The sequence below is a fragment of the Varanus komodoensis genome, unplaced genomic scaffold (genome assembly GCF_004798865.1).
Source record: "Varanus komodoensis strain SLA01 unplaced genomic scaffold, ASM479886v1 scaffold4, whole genome shotgun sequence".
Classification (NCBI taxonomy): domain Eukaryota; kingdom Metazoa; phylum Chordata; class Lepidosauria; order Squamata; family Varanidae; genus Varanus; species Varanus komodoensis.
Window position 1 is genome coordinate 239,587 of NW_025335941.1, and position 27,246 is coordinate 266,832.

The 27,246-nt window shown below is 37.2% G+C and overlaps 1 protein-coding gene across 5 annotated transcripts in view; it reads left to right on the forward strand.

Moving 5' to 3' along the window:
* Positions 1–27,246, forward strand: part of CDKL5 (cyclin dependent kinase like 5) — a 71,067-nt gene that overhangs the window by 16,812 nt on the left and 27,009 nt on the right. For all 5 annotated transcript variants that reach the window (XR_006415880.1, XM_044441822.1, XM_044441821.1 and 2 more), the window contains exons 2-8: positions 2,814–3,030; positions 4,460–4,494; positions 15,586–15,631; positions 19,885–20,021; positions 20,678–20,798; positions 22,377–22,436; positions 25,730–25,820. Coding sequence is in view for 4 of the 5 variants with exons in the window: in XM_044441822.1 (XP_044297757.1) it covers positions 2,967–3,030; positions 4,460–4,494; positions 15,586–15,631; positions 19,885–20,021; positions 20,678–20,798; positions 22,377–22,436; positions 25,730–25,820 (554 nt within the window). In the remaining variant the exon portion in view is untranslated. The remainder of the gene's footprint in view (positions 1–2,813; positions 3,031–4,459; positions 4,495–15,585; positions 15,632–19,884; positions 20,022–20,677; positions 20,799–22,376; positions 22,437–25,729; positions 25,821–27,246) is intronic.

Sequence of the window (27,246 nt, forward strand, 5' to 3'; positions counted from 1 at the left end):
TTGGTAGGGTGAAATGCAGATTGAACATCAAACCATATGCTGCTTCTCAACTTGCATTCATCCGTTCATTTTTTTTACTTCATCACAAAACAGCAAGTATTAAAATCCCATAAGAATACACAGATTCTTCCCTCCCATCTCAACAACCATGACAGTTCTCATGCAGATGTTTGAATAGCTTCTTTATACTACCCTGCAGAGAAGATTGCAGGAAATAATTCTTGCTGTTTGCAGGTGTAACCATCTTTGGTACTAGTTTGTGCAATGTTATTGTGCCTACACTGCTTGGTTTCTTTGGATTTAAAATGTTCGTTATGGAGCTAATAGTTCTACTTGGTTTTCATTTTGGAGATAGCATCCAAAATAATTTAAGCAGGGTATATCCACTGAGAATAATTTTGCTTATGCTACCACATCCTGAATACCTTGTCTTTTCTTTATGGACAGTTTTAAGGTATTTTGAGAAAGGGGTATATATACCTATACTGATTCCATTGCATCATTTTTTCTCTATTTATTTGATTTGTACTCCATATTTCTACCAAGCAAAACAGTACTAAAGGCAATATACACTCACAAATGAACTTGACTAAAACAATAACAAAAACAAATACATTAAAATGCAACAGAATAAATACTGCATCCAGCTAAACACAGCTGCTTACATGCCAAAGGCCTGCTTGAATAAAAAGGTCTTTTCCCACTGGCAAGAGCACTACAGAGAGGGAGCAAACAAGGCCTTCCTTGGGACCTCTACTGGTCTGGAAGTACCCACTTTTGAAGGTGGCAATCATGAAAGAAGGACCTTTCCCAAAATTCTTAAGACCCAGCAGCTTCATATACTAAAAGGTGGTATATCAGCTGGCTATATACAGCTTTACACATCATAGCAAGTACTTTAAATTTTGCTCAGAAATAGAGTGGTAGGCATGGAAACATTGTGCTTCCTGTAGCCATGTCCAGTTAACAGTCTGGTTGCAGCACTCTGGACCTGAAATTTCTGAACAGTTTTCTAGAACAACTGCATGTTATAAACAGGATAATGCAACAAGATTTATCTAAGGCATTCATAGATCATAGAATAGTAGAGTTGGAAGGGGCCAGAAGGCCATGAGGTCTAAACCCCTGCTCAGTGCAGGACACTAAGTTAAACCATCCCTCTCAGATGATTGTATCCAGTTGTATCTTGAATGCCTCTAGTGTGGAACAGCCCACAACCTCCCTAGGTACTTGGTTCCATTGTTGTACTGCTCTAAGAGTCAGGACATTTTTCCTGATATCTAGCTGGAATCTAGATACCCATAACTTCAGCCCATTATTCTGAGTGTCCTACACTCAGAGATGATCAAGAAGAGATCCTGTCCTTCCTCTTTGTGACAGACTTTCAAGTACTTGTAGAGTGCTATCATATCTCCCCTCAATCTTCTCAACGCTAAACATGCCCGGTTCTTTCCATCTCTTCTCATGGGGCTTTGTTTCCAGTTCCCAGATCATCCTTGTTGTCCTCCCTTGAACCTCTTCTAGCTCGTCTGCATCTTTCTTAAACTGTGGTGCCCAGAACTAGACACAGTACTTCAGATGAAGTCTGAATAGTGCTAACTATTTGGAAGTGATACTTCTGTTAATGCAGCCTAAAATAGTATTTGTCCTTTCTGCACCACGTCACATTGTTGATTCATATTCAGTTTGTGATCTACAACAGTTCCAAGATCCTTCTTACTTGCAGCATTATTGAGCCACGTATTCCCCATCTTGTAACATGACTACAGGGATCTGATCTCTAGGAACAGGCTCAGTCCAGGTTCAAGGTGAAGTTCAGGAGTAATTTTTAACGGGCCTGTTTATGCATGAATAATTTGCAGCCAGCATCCTTACAGTAGGGAATACTAAAAATATGCCGTGTCGCATTTGTAGGGGTGCAATGACTGACTCGCAACAGAGTCATTATTTATAGCCATGTGCTTATTTAGTGATTTAGATTCATTCCCATCCTGAAGTCATGTTTCTCATGAGCAACTTTGTTCCCAGCATACTAAGATGTGAAAAAATAATTTCCAGTTAATGAAGTTGATTTCTTGCTTTGCTTTTCATGCAGGTTTCAAAGTCCTTTTTAAAATTTAGGTTTTTTTGCTGAAAGTGTGCTTTTGTGATGCTATTAATTCTTCTACTTTAATTTTTATGGTTATTTCTTCCATTGAAACCATGTTAACAATTTGAGAAAAAATATTGGAAGGCTGTTCTGTATGGTAAGCTTTTGTGTAGACTTTAGTGTGTTATTCATACCTAAATTTGTGCTTTTCAATAATAAAATAAACTGCTAAAAGGTATTTTCTTGTTGTTTTAATAGAACTGTGTTTTAATATAGAAATACTTGATCTTGACCTGAGCTGTCAGGCTTACAAGTTTGTTCATGTCATGGTGCTTCAGACTTTGTTACCAAAAGTGGCTCTGCTTGCTCTCTGACAAGCTGCCACCAGAACACAAGGTGGCCAGCAGTGCAGTGTGAGGAGCATAATATAGTCAATATTAAAAGAGGGTTTTGGCCATCAACTACTCTCATTAATAAAAGCATGTTGTGTTTATGTTTTGTCCTTTGTATAACCTCAGTGCAAACAAGGTTGAAGCTTTATTGCTATCATATATTGTATGGGGATCTATTTTTCTCATAATTCGTGTTGATGGACTTGATTACATAATTTGGGGAATAAAATATAATTAAGCAATTAAAAATATTGTTATTGAGTCATTGTTTGTATCTTAATGTGGTGAAACAAGCATAACTAATGTCAAATATGTATTTTCTTTCTTTGCAGGAACCTCTAACAAAGTTAGTGCAAGAATATATGAGTACAGTCAACCAATGCAGTTTCCTTTTCTCAAAAACCTTATCTTCTGTCCGCTGCAACACCTTCAAATCCTCTCCATGCCATGTTGTGTGATTGTTGTCCCATGAGGAATTTGTCTTCATGAAGATTCCTAACATTGGTAATGTGATGAATAAATTTGAGATCCTTGGGGTTGTAGGTGAAGGTAAGCACTTAATCTTTACTGAATTTAATTAGGGAATGCATGAATGAAAAAGAAGGGCATAATAAGGGTGAGGGGAGTTAGTGAGGCAGCATCTGTAGGAAGTTGTTCAGGATCTCTTCCTGAGAAAGAGTAAGATCTGGCTGGAGATGGAGAATTTTTCAAAGAGTTGTTGATGCACATGGTATACACACATTGTTCTCCTACTATGGTGTCTGGTAGAACTTTTTTTTTTTTTTTTTTTGAAGCACTACAAAAAATACAAAATCTGTTTGACCAAAAAGTATAGTGGGACAAAATAAATGAATGTCTGCTGTAGGCAGTATTGGCTCCACAATATAGTCTTCAAGTCTCTTAGAAAATGTTTGCCTATAATCAGTAAGTCTTATGTATTAGCATAACACTAGTGTAATATTATATAATGGTATAGCTGTAGTGGTGAATTTCAGATTTTACCCATTATTTTTACTGTTATGATAAAGAATTAAGCAACTTCAGAATGCATTGCTCTAGCAGTGGCGTAGGAAAATGCAAATTCCAGGACAATCTCACAATTTTGAATTTGTGAGATTTGAATTTGAATTTGCATTTTGAAAAGGACTCCTCAGGGTGCAGCATTTTGGCTTTGCTCCTTGATCTCTCATTTTGAGGGTTTTTCTGAATGAGAGATCAGCCAGGCAGCCTCTTCACAGAGGCATCTCAGCTGATGGGGCTCTCTAGAAAACCCTCAAGACGAGAGATTGAGCAGGTGGACTTTCCTTTTGGTAGAGAACTTATGTGGGAGATGGCAATGAGCTTTTTTTTTCTCTTTCTCTGAGGAACTTCGCTTGCTTCCTCCTGTCATGCTGAGGCAGTCACTGCTGGACTAGGGTTGGTGGGGTGGTAGAGACTGTGTCTTCAGGGGACCTCTTTGTGGTCAGATGGTGCAGTCTGCCAGTCACCTGATATACTGCCTGAATAGGGAACTCATTCTGTTTCATAAGAGACTAGGCCCTGCACTGTCTTGCAAGATGGCTTAGAATGCTATACAGCATGAACAAACAATCACAATATTTAAAAAAACACACAGCAGTAACAGTGGCTAGCACTGTGACAGCATTGCTGACTGCCCACTGTTGCACAGTTTGCTGTATCACCTGCATAGTTTTATGCTGTAAGCATTAAAAAATAGTTATTTTCTTGGAAAGGTGATTAATTTTAGAGTTTTGCTTACATCATCTGAAACCAAAAGTACATTTGTTTGCCTATGCATGTATATTAGTCCTTTTTATATTTTGTGTGAAAAAAGTAAAATGCAGACATTTTCAGTTCTTAAGGAATAGTTAATGTTCATAACATTTGTCCTAAATAATGATTCATATAACAGGTATATACATTCTGAAATTTGTTTTCCTGGTAGTTAATTTTTTTTCCCTTTGTGATGGTGGTCTAGGAGCCTATGGAGTTGTACTTAAGTGCAGACACAAGGTAAATAAAATACTTTTAAGTTGTATGAAAGATTATTGTTTGGGCCAGATCTCAATACTCATGCTAAAATTATGTTAAATTATATTAATTTCATTTGTATACTGCAGAATAGTTAAAGCTGTCTATATAAATAAAAATTGAAGTTAATTGCTAACAATATGGTATGATTCAGGCCTAATAGCAAACTATGGTTTTGTTTTTTGGGCTTTGTTTGTAATGTGTGCACATCTTCCCTTTTTCATGTATAACTACCTTGTTCTTCCTAACTGAGGCAAATTGAGGAAGGTCTTCAAAAGCATTGTATCCTGACAAACTGTTACTTTAGATGTTAATGATTATTAGATTTACATCCAGTCTTTTTTCTCTTAAAGAACTTGAAGTAGTTTACATCATTCTCTTCCTGTTCTCAATCTTATTCCCACAACAACCCTGCCCAGTAGGTTGGGCTGAGAATCTGTGACTGGCCCAAAGTCCCCTAGTGAGCTTCATGTCTTAGTGGGGACTAGGACCCAGATCATGTGTGTTCCAGTCCCATGCTTTTAACCATTACATCACACTGGCTCCCAATTTATATCTGAACCAGACCATTGAAACAGCTGCATGGTAAGCTCCTTGTGTACTGTTTAATTTCAGTAAACATTTCCTCTTAACAAAGTCCCTAAAGTCACTGAAAAAGTTTCTTTTGAACTTCTTATTCAAGATGAGGAATTGCCACTTTAAAACAAATTATGTAAACTGTTTGTTCCATTTGGGAGCTCCGCTTACTGTGTAGATGATCATATCATATAGGATCAGCATAATGGCTATCTGGGGATGCTAGCCCTCCCCGCTTAGCATCTATACATTGAGTGTGAACAGCTGCAGAGGGGTAGTCTCTGTGCACAGCTGTTCATTCTGACACCTCCATGTGATCTGGAACACAATACTATAGGAGGTTCCACCTCATGTGGAACAGAGACCCCCTCTCTGCAGATGTTCACACTGTGGGATGGCCAAGGTGAAATCACATTATGCATGTGACAGCAGGTATGAGGCTATACAGCATGGCACAGCTCATGTACTCACTTTACCCAATAAGTTGCACACCCAAATAGGGCTATAGTGGAGACTCTGGATCATATGTTTTGTATACAGTGGAGTAAATCTTGGCTTCATTTATCTTTATCTGTGTGCTATTCTTATAATAGTATAGAAAAGGGAACATAAACATAAGTCTTTTGATGTCCATTCACTGTCTCTTTGATGTTTGTAGTTGAGTCAAACATGCAATATTAGTCAAAGTCTTCTTACTCCCTTAGCATAAAAGTTACTTGAAATAATGCAGCCAAGTTGCCTGCTGTGTCTTGAAAAATGACATTTCATATAAAAACTGCTCAAGCCAGTCAGATAGCAAACCTATATGTTTGTATGTCCATTCCTTGCTGAAACAAATACTGTCTTACACCTAGTGCTTCTTTCCTCACTCTAGTCCAGAGCCTTCTGTTGTCTAATAATGTCACATTAGATTTTGCATTCCTTTATAACATCTCCACTCTGGGATCAGGGCAGGGGATTTAACAATTAGCATGCATTCCTAATCATTGGAAGCTAGGGCAAACCAGCAGTTCAGTGTTTTGGTACTTCTGTGCAAATGCTAGAAACCTCTGAACCAAAACACAAGAGCTGGAGCACCTGGTTTTAAAGGACATGCTATATATAGTAAATGTGAAGGAAACCTGGTGGATAGAGAGAACAAATGGGATAGGGTCATCTTAGGATATAAACTCTATAGGATGGACAAGGCATATTGAAGGGGCCCTAGAGTCTTGCAGACTTAATAAGCTAAAGCATGCAGACTTCTTAACAAAAGCACTGTAGGTGGTAATACCTGGCTCCAATCTAATTTAATTACAGGAATATGCTATTGTCCTTCAGACCTCCAGAGGAGAACACTATCTTGAGATGGAGGAAGGGGAGGCCTCAGGCAAAGGTTGTGCTGTAATAATGGGTGTCTTCAACTACCCACACATTGACCCTACAGATGTATGTTCCAGTTCTGATAGAGAGGTTAAATCTTTTGATGTCCTAACTGGCTGTGCTGGACATGGAAACAACCAAAGTGGAGGTGATCCTAGGCGTAAGCCTATGTGGGGCTATCCAGGACATAGTATGGGATGTAAATATTGTTGAACTGTTTGGAAGCAGTAACCACAGGTCTATCAGATTTAATACACAGTTAGGTGGAAGATTCCTAAGAGGCTAAACACAAGCACATTTAACTTCAAAAGAGGAATGTCTCTACAATGATGGAACTTGCAAATAAAAAGTTGAAGAGGGGTATCAAGAGGATTAAATCCCTTCAAAAATGCTTGGAGAGTATTCAAAACCAAGAAAATAAAGGAACATATAGTGCACATACCACAAGTGAGGAAAGGTTAGGGTTAGATCAGCGGCATGGTTAACAGGTAGAGTTAAGGAAGCTGTTAGAGAGAAGGCTTCCTTCAGTAAATGGAAATCTTGCCCAAATTACAGAAAAAAAGGAGGGAATCCCATGCTTGCACAAGGGGCAATGCAAGCAGACAGTAAGAGAAACAAACATTTTGAGGGGCATATTACTAATGACACCAAACTATTTTAACTATGGTTAAAACAAAAAGTCAAAAGGGGCTCTAAAGGAATCTCCAAGCTGACAATGGGCATCAAAAGGACAAATGTAGTTCAGTGTAATCAAATATAAAGTAATGCATGTTGAGGCAAAAAATCCACATTCAGTTATAGGCTGATGGGATCTGAGTAGCAGTGGCTGATCAAAAGAGTGATCTTTGGGTGGCAGCAGGGGCTGTGGACAACTCAGTGAAATGCTGACCCAGTGTGCAGCTGCTGTGAAAAAGGCTAACTTCCATGTTCGATATATGGAGGGGAGAAATAGAAAATGAAATAGCCAAAATTGTATTCCTGATTTACAAATCTTTGGTGTAACTGTGCTTAGAATAGTAGTCTTGTCATTGCACCTGAAAAAGGACAGTATTGAGTTGGAAAAAGTTCAGAGAAGGGCAATTAAAATAATGGAAGGATTGGAGCAACTTCTCTGTGAGGAACAGCTACAATTGAAATTGTTTAAGGTGAATAATAGAATTCATGTTAAGTATGCTTACAGTTACGTACGGTGTGGAGAAAAGCAAGAAGGGGATACTAAAACCTGCAATCATCCCCTGAAATTGACTGGTTGGCAATTCAGGGCAGATAAAGGAATGTAGTTCTCCACAGAGGACATAATCTGTATACTACAAGAAGTTTTGCTAGTTCTGAATAGATCTGAAAGGGTCTTTGATCTAAAATTTTGAAAGCAGTATTTCTACAAGGAAATGAAAAGCATTTTTCTGCAGCTTTTAACATTTAATCAGCATTTCTAATGCACACCAGCATTAGGTTTTCTTACATGAAACTGGTCAATCTTCTGTTTCTAAATTAAACAGAAAAGAGTGCAAATCATGGCACACTGAATGCTAGGGTTCCTGTAAAATAAGCCAAGAAAGAATTTGAAGATCAGCAGAATAGGCAGGAATAAAACAAATTAAGAGCATAAAGAGCAAAACATTGACCAGAGAGGTGCAGAAGACATTAAAATATATTAATACAAATGTATCAGTCACAGAATTGGCAGAGTTGTACAGAAATGCAAATTAGTTTATAATTTAAATACATTATTTTGATCAATTTTTCAGTGAGTTAGAGGTTCTCTGTCTCCAACCTTTTGGAGGATGTTTATATTTGAAGAATTGTATAATAGTGATTAGAAAAGGTGAACATTTAGAAGAATCAGCAAGATAAATACTAGGTCCCTGACATTTCTTCCAAGTGTTCTGAGGAACTTACTGTAAAATTGTGGAATTAACACAAATAACTAAAATTAGCTTCCTTACCTCACAGTGTAGCCTTACAATAGTTGTTTAAAAAGAATCTCCAAATCCAAAGGCTTATCATCCTAAGCTCTGCATTAGGTAAAAGGCAAAATGCATGTATTTTATGCAGTCCTTATTAGAAAGTAGTTAAAAAACTAAATAAGTTATGCCACTTATGAGATACCCTAATTACAGTATTATGTACTGTACTAATTTCCATCTTCTAAAAATATAGCAGTACTAGAGAAGGCACAGGACAGACTAATACAGGTAATGAGATCTTAAAACACAGATACTTTTTGTTAATTCACATTTTGCAAATATACAAAATTTCAAGTGTAAACATCAGTTTGTAATATCATTTTAAACGGCTTATAAAATGTTCTTTATTCTACAGAATTAGATAATGCCTTCAATTAAATTCACATAAAACAACATAATACATAAAATAAACATGGTTAAAATTTTTGTTAACATACATTTAAAAGCCTGGAAAAATAAGAATCTCTTACAAATGGCAACAAAAGGATAATAATGCTGGCAGTGGTAGAACCTTGCTGGGAAGAGCATTCCAGAAACAGAGAGTCACCAATGAAAATATTTCCTCTCTGGTTATCACCCTCTAGGGTTGGAACAAAATCTACTGGAATCTGTCCTCCTAGCATTGGCAGAATTCCTCTTATGCTTGGCCCAGTCTTAGATAGAGAGCTGAGCCAAGCCGAGCCAAGAGGAAGTCTGAAAATGCTTGTGAAACATAGTTGCACAGTCAGCAACCTTCTTCTGTGTCAGGTGCAGCAGCGCTGCTGCACATGGAGTGAAACAGGCACACTGCTTGTGCAACACATGGGACTTGTTTCCTGGTGAGTGCCCCATGAATTGCTTGCCAGGAACACAGTCTACAGACCAGAATCTGGGGAGCAGAGTCCTGGAGACTCCTACCCCTAAATGGATTCTTTACACATCCCTATCATCTTTCTCATTATCACCCCACTTTACTTCCTTTTCTGATTATCAGTCGGTTGTCCTCAGAGCACCTTGAAGAAAATCTCTGAACAGTTTTTACTGAAGCATGGAGAACTGAGACGATGCTAGTTCTGTTCAGGAGATTCTGCACTAACCTAAGATCCACTAACCTAAGATGTTACAAAGCACTCTTTGCCACTGAGACTATTGGATGTCCCATGATAATTCTGGATGGAGAAGTTCTCAGGACTCCATACTTGATCCTTTAGGAAAAGTACAGTGCCATACAGAATAGATACAATACAATACTTTCACCCTATCAAATCAACTAACCATCTTGTCAGTATTCAGCTTAAGAATTTTGACCTTCATCTAGCCTTTACTGATTCCAGGCACCAGTTCAGCACTTTCATTGCCTCATCTGACTCTGATGAGAAAGGTTGGTTTCATCAACATCTCTCTTCAGATCCTTAATTAAGCTCTCCTCACAGTGTCATGTAAGTTAACAACAACTTAAATCCTTCAGCACTACCTCCTATAATTGGCCCTCAGGTAGGAGTCATACAGTGGGATTTATACATTATAAGCATTTGTCTAGCACTGAACCCACAGCCCATCCAGAAGGATACCTAGCTGACAATACCAAAAGCTGCAGATAGGTCAGGAGGATTAATAAGGTTCCACTCATCTTGTCTTTTTTTGGAAGAGGTCGGGGTGACCAAGGCAATCTATGTACTTAAAAAAAAAAAAAAGCTTGAAGCCAATTGAAAATCAGTCCAGATAACCAGTTTTACCCAAGAACACTTTGAGTTGCTAAGCTACCACCTGCTCTAATACCTGGCACAAGAAGGCATACAGAAGAGAGAGAACTTGTTTATCCTGTTTATGGAATGCTGTGTGTTATGTGTTTAGTCTTGGGAAAGATTAGGAGTCTGGTTTTAATTTTTTAAATTCTTGTATAAAGACACATTTTCTTTTTCATGTAAGGGTACTTCTAGAATCTTTTTATCCTTTTAAATGAAAAAGGAGAGAGGTTGAATGAGATAATTAAAACAAGAGAACAAGTGTGTCTCTATGAGTTTTGTTTTAAGTTGTCTCCTTGTAAATTGACAACTGTTGATACATCTTCTAATCCAAACATCTACCTGCTAGAGCAACCATTTGTTTTGATGAATATCATTTTGAGATTACATATAAATATCTTACTGTTCCCTGCATTGTGTCCCCTCCTTGTCCACTGCCATGTCATGTTTATCATTTGTGCCCCCCATTCATACATTCCTTTTACCACAAGAGTATTATTACATTGTATTTATAACCTGATTTTTTTTAATTCTTATGAGGAACCCAAGATACATGGGTTCCATGTTCCATTCATTCTTACAACAATAACCCTTTGAGGTGGGTTAGGCTAAGAGTGAGTGTCTGGCCCAAAGCCACTCAGTAAGCTTCATGATAGAGTGGGGACTAGATCCCAGATCTCCTGAGTCTCTGGTCCAACACTATCTACTCGTACAACATTGAACTTGCTCCCATTGTATTCTCCACTCTTTCCTGCATTGTCTTGCCCTTTCTCTTAATTGCTGCCTCATCACCATTGCTATGCCTACCCCTTCTTGTTACTGTGTCATACTTCCCCTCATCTCTTACCTTTACCAACATTCTGCATGGGTGTAGAATGCTACAGGTTAATCATGGCTTAAAGAACCAACCAGTCAACTGTGGGTTGATTAACCCATGATTAACTATAATGTTTTAACATCATATAAGAATCTCTAATCAGTCTGTGGCAGAATATGCAAAATGGCTGTGCTGTAGGAAGTTGTAGGTCAATTAATCCACAAATTTTCACTATTCCATTGTTTAGCAACCCCACCTGTCCCATACCTGGATCTGAGGAAGGACCTCAGACAGGTTTCTAAAGAACCAACCAGAATCTTCCTCAATTGACATGGCTCTCCAAAGGTAGCTGCTTGACGGTGTCCTGTTGGCCATGCTCTCAGTGTAGCAAGTGCCATGCAGGAAAGCTGCTGACAGGACTAGGGGCAGTAGTAGTGGAGCTCCTGGTTGTGATAGTGGGAAGCAGTACATTTTGTTGCTCCACCACCTGAATCGGGGCTTCACTCCACATTACGGAAAAGCCAGGCCTGATAAAAGGATCTGTTAAACATAGACTTCTCATCAAATGCTTAGTAGCTCATTTTATTTGCTTTTAATAAAGGGTTGGACACAGCATTATCCCTCCAATGTATACTTAAATAAAAATAATAACACAAACTTGACAAAAATATTCAAGACAATTATGTCAAAAGGGTTTTAAAATGCAATGAAAATGAAGACTATAAAATCTAGTTTTCGTGTCCCTTCTTGATTCATATGTGATCACAGGGGGAAAAGCTTAAAATTTTGAGATGGAAATTGAATGGCATTTCTAATTATAATGTTAATAGTGGGCTTCTCTTCTTCACTGTCTGAAAAGGACAGGCCTGGGTACTACTTGAAGCACTTGGCACAGTGAGAAGCCAGACAGGAGAATATCAGATCATTCCAGGAAATGCTCTTTGATATGCATGGAAAAATGGTTATCAAAGTCTTCCTCTACACCCCCATGAAATGTTACTAGGAAAATATTTGCTTTGGTTAACTGAGATAAGAAAACTGAGGAAATCCTGTTGATTTCAATGATGGAATTTGGTTACTCTCCCAGACGTTACACAAAGCAGAGGGAACTCTAATCATCTCACCATTTACGCTGTTTCCTAGCTCTAGATAAATCCTAATTTTTGATTCAGAAATTACATTGGACTGAAATCCTTCAACAAGGCATAGCTCCCTAAAAGGAATGATAATGAAACAGTGACAAATCTTTGGAAGGTAATACGGTTGCCAAGCTGCATGCTTCCAGAGATATTCTCAAGGACAGTCATTGTAGCAAACCCTGAGCTTGCAGTAATTGGATCTTAACTAACTGTGATTCATGGGTGAAGGCTTATTTATGCATTTTAGGTGTACACTGTTAAACCAGTTACACTGAGTGAAAAATGTCTCCAATTAATGAGGCAGTAGACTTTCAGTCTTTCAAAATGCAAGTGCTTAGAAAAACTGCCTGTAGCAAGCACCACATTTAATTAGGTGTTTATTCTGCATAGTTGGTAATTCCTTTTCCAAGATGGTAACTGATATGACATGTGTGATCTCAATGGTTTCTTGAAAGGGGCATTCACGCCTGCATGTACCCTGATAAGAAACCATGATGAACCCTTTAAAAAAAACCCTTTAAAAGAACATACAGTTTGACAGCTGTCAAACTCCAAAGGAGGTGGCTTTTACTTTTCCATGTTCCAAGCACCTAGATTCTTGGGAACAAGTGGAACGAACATCCTCAGAACTGTCGTGTTAAAAAAAAAAAAAAGGATATTGCCAAGAAGGGGGGTAACTCCTACCATCCTCTTTTCACAAGTACAGATCAGTTGTACCTTTGGTTGTATTTGACAGTGCCTTTTGCTAGCTGCCACACCAACTCCACAGTGATGGAAAAGGCTATTTGGAGCATCTCTGGTTCCATGTCCCAGGTTGCATTTACCACAAGACACCTCTATAGACATTGCCCAGCCAAGGCTGCCTATTTTTGGAAGATAAGCCTTTTTTGAAAAATGAGTGCAAATATTTGCACACGTAAGTCTGTTCCCATTTAATAAAAGGTTGGGGAAGGTAGGTTGCAAGCACAAACAGACCACTTAAGATGCCTCTTGGGTACTTCAAGAAGTTATCAGAAGAGGGATCATGAAAACTGGCTTTCAAATCAGACATTGCAAACTTGCTGTGTCTGTGTGAGGGGAGGAGTGTTAGTGAGAAAAATGATTCACAGTGGTGTGGTGGGAAGGTAGCAAGTGACAGATACGTCCAGTTGTCGTTTAGGCACTTGCAGGGAGGATGTCACTGGCAAAGGCCAGGGCAAACTTGGGAAGTGTGGCAATGTGCCATGTGTCTCTTCCCCATCCCTCAATGCCAACACTGAGCTATAAGTGCAGTGAGTGCCAGGGACTCAAAGGAGGAAGCCAACTACATGCTGGAAATTAGATAAGACATAGTTTTTCACATGTGACAAAAGGGGTTGTTAGCAGACATGGGAGATAAGTCCTAGCATGTATACTTTGCATCAGGTATCCCCTTTCCTTCTTCCCTTGCTTACCAGTGTCTGTTGCTCTTGCTTGGCAACTGACTTGTTAGAATAGAGATGATATTGGACATTTGTGTCTAAAATTCCAAGGTGCCTTGCACCAGTCTGGTCTAAAGTGATGGTCTAAAGATAAGGGAGTAGCAATTGACTAAAGAGGTGTAAAATGCAGTGTTAGTATATTTCTCCCCATTATTGCTTGCTTCCCGTTATTGCTTTTGATCTGGAATGGAAGAGTTCTGCTGGTATATCTAAGGTGTTCCACTGGCATATCTGATATGGTGGTAGAGTAGATACTCAGCTAACATAAAGGGGCTTCTTTTGAATAGTCCTAATCCTTCAGTATAGGATTGCAGTTTTCATGTGGTCATGTTATCCATATTATAATCTTGAGTCTGAAAGTTTCCATAACACCTATCTTATGCCAAAAGTATAAGGAATAAGATTGGCATTTAGTTTCTTCTCATCTAACCATGTTGTTGTTTTTGTTAATACACTAATATTAACAATATTGAAAAGTCAGTAGTTTGCTTGCCAATCTCCCAGGTTGCATAGCTTGCATCTTAACCAGGTGCCAAGCTGTCATTCTGAAACCAATTAATATTCATGGTAGATATGGAACAGTGCCATGTTTATGTAAAGAGTAATTCACAAGCAGCTCCATCTGCAGATTATTGCTGCTTTATCAGAAGCAAGCACAAAATCACTTCTTGTACAGTTTTTGTATTTTGATTGTTGCAGGAGTAGTAATTGGTTTAACATCAAGGTTCTTTTAATACTTTTTTATTTTTACCAGTTATATTCTTGGAGGGATCATTTTGATTCTCAATTTGCTATTACACAGCCAGCATGGGATAAGTAGAGGTTCACAGTCTTTAACCACAAACTCATTTTCTTCCTCTAAATTCTGTGACAGAGAAGGCCCAGTGTTCAGAACCTAGCTATCCACCATGGGAGAAAGCGGCAAAGATGACTTGCTGCTTGACTGATGAGATGAACTTTCAAGTACTCTTCAAGGACTTGAAAGGTAATCTCACAGAGGACTAGGATCTCTTCTCAGTCATTCCAGGGTGGAAGTCATGGAAAAATGGGCTTAAGTTACAAGAAGCCAGGTTCCAGCTGAACATCAGAAAATGTTTTCCTGTTAGAGTAATACAGTGATGGAACCAATTAGGGAGGTCATGGACTGTTCCACACTGGAAGTGTTCAGTATGCCTCTGTACAGCCATCTTTCTATATATTTCCCTATTAAATTCCCTTTTGAAATCTATTTTCTCCAGTATATGCATTTTACATACTTTTTTTAGAAGTCTATCACAAAATTGTGAGGAATGTGTAAATCGGGCAAAGTGCATTCTAGTTGATGTGTTAGTTTGGGTAGCAATTAGGTTGGCTTGTATTAAAATGCATACCAAATCAGTTTCTCCCCCATTCTTATGTAGGTGAATTACATGTAGATCAAATAACTTTCAGTGCCCAAGGAGTCTGGGATGAAAAGGGAGGTTGATGAGCATATCTTGAAGGTGCATTGACTATTTGGTACATGCATAAATGTATATATACTTTTCTACTGTCATTTTTCTACTGAAGCCCCCTGCACCTCTAAAATACCACTTTTAAGAGCAAGGGTATCCTGTGTGACAGAATAAGATGTAGTACATTGACATCAGCAAGAACTGGCAAAAATTCTAGTTTGGGTGGCATAAATTAGGTTGGTTTCTATTAAAACATGATACAGGTGATTTCTTCTTTTGAACTAGGTACTATCTATTCTTCCTATTTAGTAGATCAGAAAACTCTAGCCTGCCAACAATATAAAAAACCAACCCCTCCCCGCAAAAAAGATATTACATTTATTACAAATCAGATAAAGAGGTTGAACTACAACTTACGGAGAGGTGGTATTTCCCAGTCTCAGGAACATCTGTAAAAGCCCTGTTCCTAGGTGCAATGTATCTCACCTGATAAAGGGTTACAATACAAAAAAGGCAAGATATTTACAATACGTATGTAAGTATGGATCTGTGTTCTTTTTGACAAACTATTCATTCTGCTGTTTTTATTTTGTAGGAAACGCATGAAATTGTGGCCATTAAGAAATTTAAAGACAGTGAAGGTAATTTTCTTTGCCTGTGTGAATGCATTTGACATTAAATTTAGTATTTTTGTGTATGATAATCCTTCAGTTGTTATGCAATGCTAGTATTAATTTAATATATTTACTCTTTTCTGAAATTAAATGTAATAATCTAGACACATGGGGTACTATTCAGTTGACATTGCACTAGCATAGACCAACACTCGCACAGCACCATTAGTGCTTGCTAGCAGAAAGGGAAAAACTGGTTATCTACCCAATATTGCCACTTTTCCCCTTTGTATTAGCAAATGCTAATGATCTTGATCTAGTGTTGGTTTGTACTAGTGCAGCATCATTAGTGCTACTCCACCATTGGATACTACCCCTTACTCTTTTGTGTCAAAAAGAACGACATGAAAACATTAAAGTTTCTGAAATGATGCTGGATAGTCTTAACCATACAGTAATAAAATAGTTAGCTTACCAGCTAATGGACAGATTTTAATTTTTTTTACTCATTGCCAGTTGGAGTTCTTTTTAGACCAAGGAGCTAAGCTTTTCACGGAGGTAGATTAAAATATTATGCTCCATTCTGCTATATTCAGCAGAACTTTATTTAGACATGCATATTCATGTCTGGAAAGAATTTGTGTCTGCAGTCTTGGGAAACTTAGTTTCCTGCCTTATGCAGAAATAAACTCTGAAGTTATTAGTGATAATTCTGTTTCATACTTCAGTTGTTTACATTTTAAAGACAGAGAAATATCAATTTTGAAATGGTTTTCCCAACAGTTGTTTTTATGATTTTTGGTAGCTTGTTTCAGCCAAAGTATACTGTTTTTATATTCTGGAAATAAACTAAACAGCTATGAAATCTAGGCCCACTACATACAGGGAGGCACTTGCAATTAAATGCAGGGTGGGTTCACTATTGGCAAGGAAGTTCCATGTGGGCTTCTTGTTCCAGTGGCATTCACCATTTTGAATATTTGAACTGCAGCAGGGACATGCCATAGCTTGTCTTTATGTGTGAACCAGCATGAGTAGGTTGTCAGAATAGTTGTCAATCTATCTGCATCCCTCAGACAGCCTTTGGGTTTTTAATGGCTTGTCAAATACTCCAATAACCCACCCTTTCCAGGTATGTACATATCAACTGATGGCATACCTCCTCTGTGGCCCAAATATTCAGAATGGCAGCTTCTACTGCAACATGAATTCCCGCAAGGACATTCTATCATTGTTTCTCATTATGTGCAGACCAGTGCATTGGACAAGTTCAGATAACATGCTAAGCCACCCTGAGAATAAGGAGCAATAGCTTGGTAGTTAACTTGCAATCACAACAAACGATTTGGCACTCTGTGGATTACTATAGCATACTGCTTTTCCCCTTCTTGCCGATACCCTTGTTAATTTTATTCTCCCTTTTCCTTTCACTTTCTAAAATGCTGCTTCACCTACTCCTGAAGTAAGCATAACCTCTCAAAAAGTGCCTTTTCCTGCAGCTGCATTTCACTTAATGCTTTCTCTTCAAGCAGCTGGTCTCTGTTGTTAACTGTCAGATCTACATGTAGGTTACAGAGCTATGATATGGATTGATAAAAATGCACAAATTTCAGGGCCAAACAATGAGAAGATTAAGTATATATGTGCAAATTTCAAGGCAGAGTAGTAAAATGGAAGGGGGAATTATGCAAACTGCATGGCAGCGTATTGATGTTGCATGGTGAATGTTGTTCTACCATGTTTGGATGTCATGCCAAGGGGTTGGGAATCACCATAGCCTAGATCATTCATGGGTTGCTATGTTATAAGAACAAGATCAGAGTGAGCAAATGCTTCAGGAAGCAGATTATTTGTGTTATGAAAAAGCAGCAAACAGTAAGTTCTCTACTTTGATAGTATCATATTTTGCTGTCAGGGATGGCGAGATTGGTGTATTTTCTGTCTCATATGCCCACCTAGGTTGGTTGACTTGGGGTTTTATGCATGATGACCTGGGTGACTACAGGATGCCATTGGCTGTTTCAGGCAGTACAGTGTCATGAACTAGCTGCCCTGGCCAAATGGCTCATGCCTGTCACACACTTTCCAGCACAAAGGTAATTCAGGGATAAACAGTATCAACTGTGGATACTTTTTCATTCACATTAAAAAATGACCTAGGAAGATGGGCACGTCCTGATTCTGTTTTTGTAATTAGATGCTCTAAAAGTGAACCTACTCTTTTTGGTGCAGAGTATTCTTTTTCTCTTGCCTTCTACATGAGAAAAGAGACTTGGGGTGGTGAAGTAGCCTACAAGTATAAAGGAAACAATTGAGCTTTGATCTGAGGTAGACTTGGAAAATGCCTTACCCAGTTAAGCCAACACCTAATATTTAAGACAATGGAGACCTGTGATAGGGCCCAATAAAAGCACATTTATTGCATATTGCACAAATTCATCTTCAAGTGTGTGCTTCATTTGCAGAGAAACTGTATTTCCCAAACATGCAAATGGAAATTTGTATTAGGGAATGCAGCGCTTCAGAGGGGTTGGTAATTTATTGTGGCAGCTTACACATCCCAATAATCCACTCAGACCACAAGCCACTAAGGACTGGCTTTTCCTTTGCTGATCCACAGTGGTGCTGATAGATTATCAGTCTCTCCAAGGCTTGTCACAGCTTGTTTCCAATTTATTGCTTCTGCCTGGTCTCTATACACATCTCAGCGGCCTTTGCAGCACAATTCCTGTATACTTTTGCTTTGATTAGATTCATCCCATTCTTACCCTGCTAAGCACCTGCATTGCCACTGATAAGTAGCTGAAGGTTTGGTTTATTTTGGTTAACACTTTTTTAAAAGCCTCCTTGTCTGCTTCTTTCAGTTTGTTTCCCTTTCTAACACAATTAGGCTTGTCTGAGTGATTGAATAAGCATGCATGCCATCAGTGACAGGATTATGGTCATTTTGGAGAGGTGATTTAAGCTTCTTTCTCTCGGCCTTGCAGAAAATTGGGAAAATCAGCATGAAAATAGGAGTGGGTAGCTCAGCCCCCCTTATCTATCTGTCTGTCTGTCTATCTATCTATCTAAAACTGTCACCCAATTGTGCCACAGCATCTTTCAGACAAGCAATGAATAACCTGCTCTTCCAGGTTGTAATGTCAAAACATGAACAGCCCAACAACAATCCATGGATTCTCAGCATGGTTTTTTTCTCTGTTCATAGAGGTTTAATATCGCAACACTGTTGCGATATTTTATCAATTTTATTGATAAATTTTTGATATTTTATCAAAATTTTATTTTATCAATTTATCCTCATAATAAATTGAGCTTGATACAAGGCATCTTTCTTCAAAAATACTCAAAGACTATTGAAAATATTCAGTAGTCTTTTCCATTACAGAACATACTGGAAGGGGTTTGCTTTTTGTTGGAGATAATGGGTATTTAAGAGTATTTCTAAATTGCTTTCTCTAAAAGGAGTTGGGGAAGCAGAATTTTGGAAGGAAAAGGAGATTCTAGAACAGCTAAGCAGATCTATCTTGGTTCAAAAACAACTTGCAAACTGTTATCTTTTTTTTAAAGAGTTCACAATTATACACTGACTGGATTCCAGTGTATAAGCCATGGTTGCAAGTTGTCTAATTCACACTATTACCCAAGTGTTTCAGGCTGTTTGTAAACTATTCCAGCCAGCCACCTTTGCCAGGTTTTGATATCACAGCAATCCATCCTAATGAGTATGCTTATGCTAATTAGGTGGTTGTTGACCAATATGCATGAGTCACCATCTAAGTTACTATAGATTATTTTCTCTCCACAATTGCGTGAACCTTTTCAATAATTACAAGATTGGTTAACCATGTGTGCAATATGAAAATGATATTGGATGAAGTCCTTCAATAGTCTTAATTAATTTTAAAGTTACTTTCCCATCAAATGTCTAGGTAGTAGGCACATTCTTGGAATGAAAGGAAAATAAATCAACAGTGAACACTCAGATACGGAAGCATTTTACACTTCTGTTCAAAGCCTGCTGTGGGGAAAGGATGTTCAAGCTAAATGTTAAAAAATGTTTCTCTTGAATTTTAAACAATGGTTCAGGTATTCTGTAGCTGTTTAAATAATAATCTTAAAAGTGGTCCTTGCATTGCTGAAATAGTTAACATTTTATATGAGCAGTAGATTCATATAAAATTTGAAATTTTTGTAAACTTTTTCTTGGGTCCCACATTTAGGAGGAATTTTTTTAAACAAAAAGTCAAAATTTTTATCAATAGTTCTTTAATTTTCAGAAAATGAAGAAGTCAAAGAAACCACTTTACGAGAACTTAAAATGCTTCGTACTTTGAAACAGGAAAACATAGTGGAATTAAAAGAAGCTTTCAGAAGAAGAGGAAAACTATATTTGGTATTTGAGTATGTTGAAAAAGTAAGTTCATTATTTAGAGAAAGTGCAGACATTAACACAGATAAGTAAAGTTAAAACTGATGCTATATAGGGTGGAAAGGATTACGAGTTGGAGCCATAATCTGGTGTATGAACTTAAAAGAATGTATATTGTATAAGAATGGCTTTACTGTACTTCGATATACAAATCTGACTTTATCATACTAAGTTACATTTTGCACTTCAGTTCATAACTATGATAAATATCTATATACTTTCCTATATATCATACCAGGACCTGATTTCCTGGAAAAACTAACAGCCGAACTCTGAGTGTTGTAGTTTTATGAGGCTAGTATGGAGAAAAGTATCCCCCTCTCACGCTTCTCTACATCATGAATAATGTTTCAAAATGTTTCTTTGCTTATCTTATTGTCTCCTTACATCCCCCATTGCACAAACATGTGCTTCCTTTTGTTTTTCTTTACCTCGGACAAGATTTCCTTTTCTTGAAGGAAGCCTAAACTAAACTATTAAAAGCAAAAGCAGTAGCAAAAATCAAGTAGAATAGTAATTGTGCTTGATTATAGTAAGACAATAATTGTGTTAACTGCAAAATGTGCTAGTATTACTATCAGACGTGCTAGTGTGCTAGTATACAAAATGTGCTAGTATACTCTCTTATGTTTAATTCCTAGAATATGCTTGAATTGCTAGAAGAAATGCCAAATGGGGTCCCACCTGAAAAAGTAAAAAGTTATATTTACCAGCTAATTAAAGCAATTCATTGGTGTCATAAAAATGATATTGTTCATAGAGGTAAGTACATTAGAAATGAGAATTGAAATCTTTAAGATTTCAGAAAGTAGGGTGATGGCATTGTGTATCATAAATACTTGCACTTAAGACTGGTTAGCTTAAGAAATACAGAAGAATGTACAGAATATTTGCACTCTTATCTTTAATACACACACACACACACACATACTCCTAAAGTAAAATTTAATATATTTTATGAATTAGTTTAAATACTTATACCAATTTAAATCATATCTAGAAAACATTTTTCTCATGCGGTTGTTACCATTATGCTGTTGTCAATAAATTAAGGAAATCACTTTGGTTGTGCTCACATATTTGGATATGCTCACATATCTTTAGTATTAACATATTTGCATATATAATCTTTGTTGCTTGTGTGATTAGAAATAGTTAATGGATTACAGCAATAAAATTATTCATGTAGAATGTAAATAGAATTAAATTAAAAGTTAATTAACAAGGAATGAAGTTATTTTATTACTTGTCATGTAAAAAACTGTCAGGCTCGACAGATAAAATTTGCATTGCTTTCTAAACTCAAGAGCCCCAAAATACCACAGGAGGACAACATTTTTAAATCATCTTTCATTCCCTCTGACTCAATTTTTGTCAAATGTTGTTACAAGCTACCAGGTTGTCTCTGACTTAAGTTAACCCTATGAACAAATACTCTCCAAAGTGTCTTCTTGGTAGCTCTGCTCAGCTCTTATAATCTGAAGGATGTAATTTCCATTATGGAATCAATCCAGCTCATAGTTGGTATTCCTGTTTTCCTTGTGGCTTTGTTTTTCTTGCCTTGTCATGGTGTCCCCGAAGTGTGAAAGCTTCAGTTTCATCTTCTTTGTTTCCAGTGCCAAACCTTAATTTGTGTTAACTATAGTTTAGAAACAAAACTATATTTTCTGCTTTTTCTTGCATCATCTCATGCAGCATCATGGGTTCTCCCACATCAGCAACATTTGAGGTTGAGCAGTGTTTATATAACTTTAGTCTGCCAATTCAGGCATCACACAAACCCATTTTAAGCTTCTTTAACCACTGTTCGGTGTGGTATTGGTTTAGGCTAATTAAATAAACTTTCTAGATAATGCACATTATATAACATCTTCCCTTGTGTCTGATTTAATGTACATTTAGAAAAACTTGACAAAAGCAAGGAACTCGACATGCTTAAATATTTTCCATTTAAACAATGATATGTCATGATTGCTTAATTTATTTCTGAAAGTTCTCATGGTTATGTCTCAACACTAGCGTTACTGACATTGCCCAGATCTCACCAACACTTGTGCAATATAACTAGTGCTTGCTAGTACAATGGGGAAAGTGCTAATTAGTTGCTGAGAATCAGCAACATATAAGTGTTTTTCCCTATTGCCCTAACAAAAGCAAGTTGCATTATGTAATTGTTGGTTTATGTTAACACCACGTCACTAGCACTGGATGTAATTTTCCTGTATTTCAAATACATTTAGCATCAATAATATTTCCAATTCTCTTAAATCGACTATTAATGCAGAATATATTAAATACTGTGATTTTTTAAAACTTTTTCCTATGCATTGAATATTTCAGATATCAAGCCAGAGAATCTTTTAATAAGCCACAATGATATTTTGAAATTGTGTGACTTTGGTAAGTGGTTGTCTTTTTTGTTTTGGTTTAAATGTCCTTTTTTAAAAGAAGGGATGTCTTTTTATTTTAGCGCTTAATTTCTAATTTGACATTTAAGTTTGACTTAGCTTTTATAATAGAACATAATTGGAAAAATCCCTAAGCTTTGTTTTGAATCTGTTTTAAAGTTCTAAAACTTATTTCTCTTTTGCTAATAATCCAATTATTTAAATGGCTTAATATCTAACAAATTTATGGAAACATAAATGTAGACCTAGCTGACACCAAAAGCTAAGAGATAAAGGAGAAATTACTAATTTTGTTGTTGCAATATTTCATAGTCCTTTAAGTTTTCCTAAAATACTTAAAGATAATGCTTTGTAACAGCAAGTTTCAAAGTTCTTCATGTACAATCATTGGGAAAACAATAGCACTTCAGATAGGGTACTATGAGGAGCAGATAGCGGTACAGCTTAGTAATTAAGAAAATCGGCTGTTACAACAAATAACATTTCTACACATTGGACTTCAGTAAATTTTCTTGTTTAAACTGTAGTTAGTAGGTTAATCAACAAATTCCTTGGTTGTCTCAGCTGAGATTGGGACTTAACATGGATTGGATTGGGTTCTGGTTTTATTTTTATTTTATTTAAAAAGCCTTTAATTGGTAGGTACCCCTAATTTTAAGTGGCTGGTTTCAAACATTTTTAATGTCATTATTATTTAGAGTTTTAAAAAGTACAGCATGAAAGTGACTTGCATTTTTGATTCTGTTTTCTGTATCTAGTTATTTCTCATAGAAGAAAAATCCATTAATTTCTAAAATATCCTAGCCAGTTGGGATGAACAATAGTTATTATATGATTGCCAGTAAATACTATTCTATTATCATGTTCAGAATCAGGATCAAGATCTGAATAGCTAAATCTGAAAATGAAATATATATTTTTTTGAACACAGCAACCAGGTTCACATGATCAGGGAAGGGAAATAAGCCACTGTAACTTATTTGTCCTTCCTGCACCCGCTGGTCATGAGCTGCCTAATTACCATAATTGCCTGCACTGAGCACGGATTATTATGATGTCTAAAATGGACAAAGGAGGATGGCTGGTGTGGTTTCTTGGTGAGTTTCACTTCACAACAACCTGGGTCTGGCATAGTAATTATGCTAATTAGGCAACTTGCAACCAGTGTGCTTAGGAAGAGAAAAAAAGCCACCTGGCTTATTTTCTTTCTGTGATGATGTGAATCTTCCCAGTGGCTTAGTTTGTATGATAAAGTACTATAGCATGTTAATGTCTGCCAGTTGTGTGCTGCCTAATATATCTAATTACCCTAATTATCTAAGTCCAGCAAGGGTGGCTGGCTGTGGTGATTAACAAAGTATCTAATATCCCTGGAACAAGCTATGGGTTCTTGGTGGTTTGTTAACCATCCCGGCCAAGTTTGGACATCACAGCTGCACCCAGCAAGGATTATTAGGTGACACATGATCAGCACATGTCGGCCGATTACCAAACTACCATGGCTTATAAATCACACTTATTTCATCAAACATGGCATATATGTGTAATTTTTAGTCTGTTTCAGAAAATCTTGGTATTCCTTGCAAGTTTATCATAGTTCCCTACTAAAGCAGTCAGAAATACTTCTAATGAACCATTAGTGGTAGATTATAAATCTGTGGGAAATGATATCTTAAATATGCTTTTATTGTTGCGCCTAGTGAGTTTAGTTAAATAACTGTTCTTACTGCAGTAGGCGACTGCAGGATGTTTAACAAAGCACTTTTGTGTAAGTGGGGCATCTTTGGCTATTAATAAACCTGGCCAATGCCTTGTGTGCCATGCTAACATGCCACTGAGAATTCTCTGCAAGCATATGCTTCATTATGGAAAAGGATCCTAAAAGTGACTAGTCTGCCTTCACAACAGAAATGCATTTAAAATTAAGGCTAGAAATACATCTCACTGAACTCAGTAAATATTTGAGGAGATCACACTGGAAATTAGAGGTTTTTCTGTTTTTTTCAGTCCAAAAGCTACAAATAAGTGACCTTAAACCTTACAGCCTTCATACACTGGTGTACCTTGGCAGTACTGTAATTTATATATGTAAAATGTGTGGTAGCTGCTCAGGCACATGTTGTGTGGGTGTGGTTTTTTGCTAAGAAAAATGTAGAAGGAAGAGTACTAAGCACAGACTAATTGTGGCAGATGCAGTTGGCTTTTATGCCACAGTGTTTCATGCTCCAGTACATCTGCTATGTTGAGACTGTTCCCTCCCACTACTTTACTTATTCACTAAAGGTTTTACTCAGTCTAGTGAAACGTGCAAGTACACTGAATATATGTAAAATGCATCAGTGGCACAAACCAATCCCTAAATTTATGCTTGTACTGGCAGTGCCTCTGAGTTGATAAAATCTTACTCAGGTAACTTTGCATGATGAAAGTGTAAACATAAGCGTTTATTATCATTCTTTCATTTCTAGGGATGCTGCTTCTATCATCTATAGTTAATAACCAGTTAGTTATATGATTCACTGTCAGCCGAAAGACTGTTTACTGTGGAAAGCAGTTTTCTGAACCACAGAATAATTGAAACATGAATGGATCTTAGTAGATGATGATGATGATGATACATTGCCCTAAAAACAACAAAGTGCCTCTCAAACAGCAGAAATATATTTACACCAGAACTCAGTACTTTGTAGGTACAGTTTTTAAAGGAAGCAACTGCTTTCCCACACACATTGTGAGATGTTTGCTGTTAAGTCAGCTGCCAGAAGGTGAGAACAGAATCTTGAATCAAAGATGTTGTGATCCTACTGGATGGGCCACTTCATACTTTCCACAAAAGCTGTGAGAGAGGAAGCAGAATTACTTCAACTGTATTTCCTGATGTCTGTTCCGAAGGGGAAACATGCACACTGAGCCTGTTCGGTGCTTAGTTTTCACATGACACGTGGAAGCAGACAGTGAATTACTTTTTTTTTCCTTTCTGTGTAGTATGCAAGCAGTTCCTTATATATGAGCTTTTTTGTTGCTGAATGTAGTATTACTGGGCATAGAATAAACTTAACACTTCACTTACCTGAAAAAGAAACCCCTAGAGCACATTGACTCACGGGCCACTGATGAAGAGCTTACAAGACTAACAGCATCACTTCAGTCGTGTGAAGTCAGTATTTTAAATATAGAAGAACTGGACTTATGATACAGGCATTTCCTTTTAAAAACAATTTTTAAACTTTAAATGTTAAAAAATGAAAATTCTTATTGAGTCATTTTCAAATTACCCTAATACAGGTTTTGCACGGAATTTGTCGGAAGGAAGCAATGCTAACTACACAGAATACGTGGCCACAAGGTGGTACCGTTCACCTGAACTCTTGCTTGGGTAAGTTATCATAAACTCTATAGGCAGATGCTGACCATTTTGTAAAGCTTATAAATTGTGTGTGTGTGTTTTATTCTGGGTTTTAATCTAGTATAATGAACACATCTAATCATATTATGCTGCTTATGAACAGTGGCTCAGTATGATGGTCAACAATAAATTGAGTTTTCGATCTTGTTGTCTCTTGAAGTTTAATTTTGCAATTTCATCTTGTACAAGAGTTTGTTTAAAAGTCTAGGCTTCTGAAGAAGCCAGTTATCTCTACATATGTCTAGGGCAGAGCTGCATCTTTTAGTGTAGAGGGAGAGCCATTAATTCATGAAGGGTGGTATACATGAAGAACCCATTCCTTATTACCAATGAGGCCCAGACTCTGCTTTCTTGGCAGGCTAACTAACTTCATTTTGGGTGTGTATTTTTCAAGAGACTATTCATTTGGAAATTCATAACACATTTTGTTATGGGCCATTGACAAAATTGAGATCCCAGATGACCATCTTTGTCCTGGAGTTCTCTGGCTGAAAATGGCTTACACTTATGAATCACTTGGCTAATTATTTATTATTATTGATAGCAGCTCTCCTCCTTTTTCCTTAGCACTTCAATTTTGCTAAAGCTCTCAATATAACAAAATCCATTATCTTACAAAAAGTAAAATAAAATTTCTGGGAAAGGTGGTGGATCTTCTGTTTAAGGTTGATCTCACGTGAATAAAGTTTAAGGTGACACAGATTAACATATGGCATGAGGCACATTAAGATATCTCTGATCAAATTTAGCTCATTTGAGTTCTGTACCTCCATAGTAATTTTTTGTTGCAAAGGAACAACTGGTTGCTTCTTTTATTTGTAGAGAATGAAGAGGCTGTATAATGTACCCCTCCTGTGTGTCTATGAATATATCAATATATCTTTGTTGTTTTTTCAATAGTGTATTGTTTTTACTTTTTGTTCTGAGGTATAAAGACACTGCTTTTTGGAATATTTTAATGCAGCGGTGCCATTTTGTTTAAGGGTTTTAAAAACGTTATTTAACAAGCCTGATAGCCAGTCATGCTCAGAATACTGAGCATTGCTTCTTTTTCCTGCTATGAATCTCTTTTAATTTTAACTTGCAAGAATTTTTACTAGTAAAACTACTTTGTTTTTATACTTCTGCAGAAAAAGTTTATTCTTAAGATAATTTATATCATTGATGTGCAAACAGGACATTTTTGCAGATAGTATTGTGTGAGAGGAGTGCTCTAAATGAGTTTAGCTTTAGTGTGAACTTTGATGGTAGCAGTGGCAACTTCCAGGGCTTTTGTGCATATTTAGATGTACTTTGGGAGACTATCAGAACAAATCACAAGAATGCGCGCTCGCTCGCGCACGCTCGCTCTCGCTCTGTGTGTGTGTGTGTGTGTGTGTGTGTGTGTGTGTGTGTG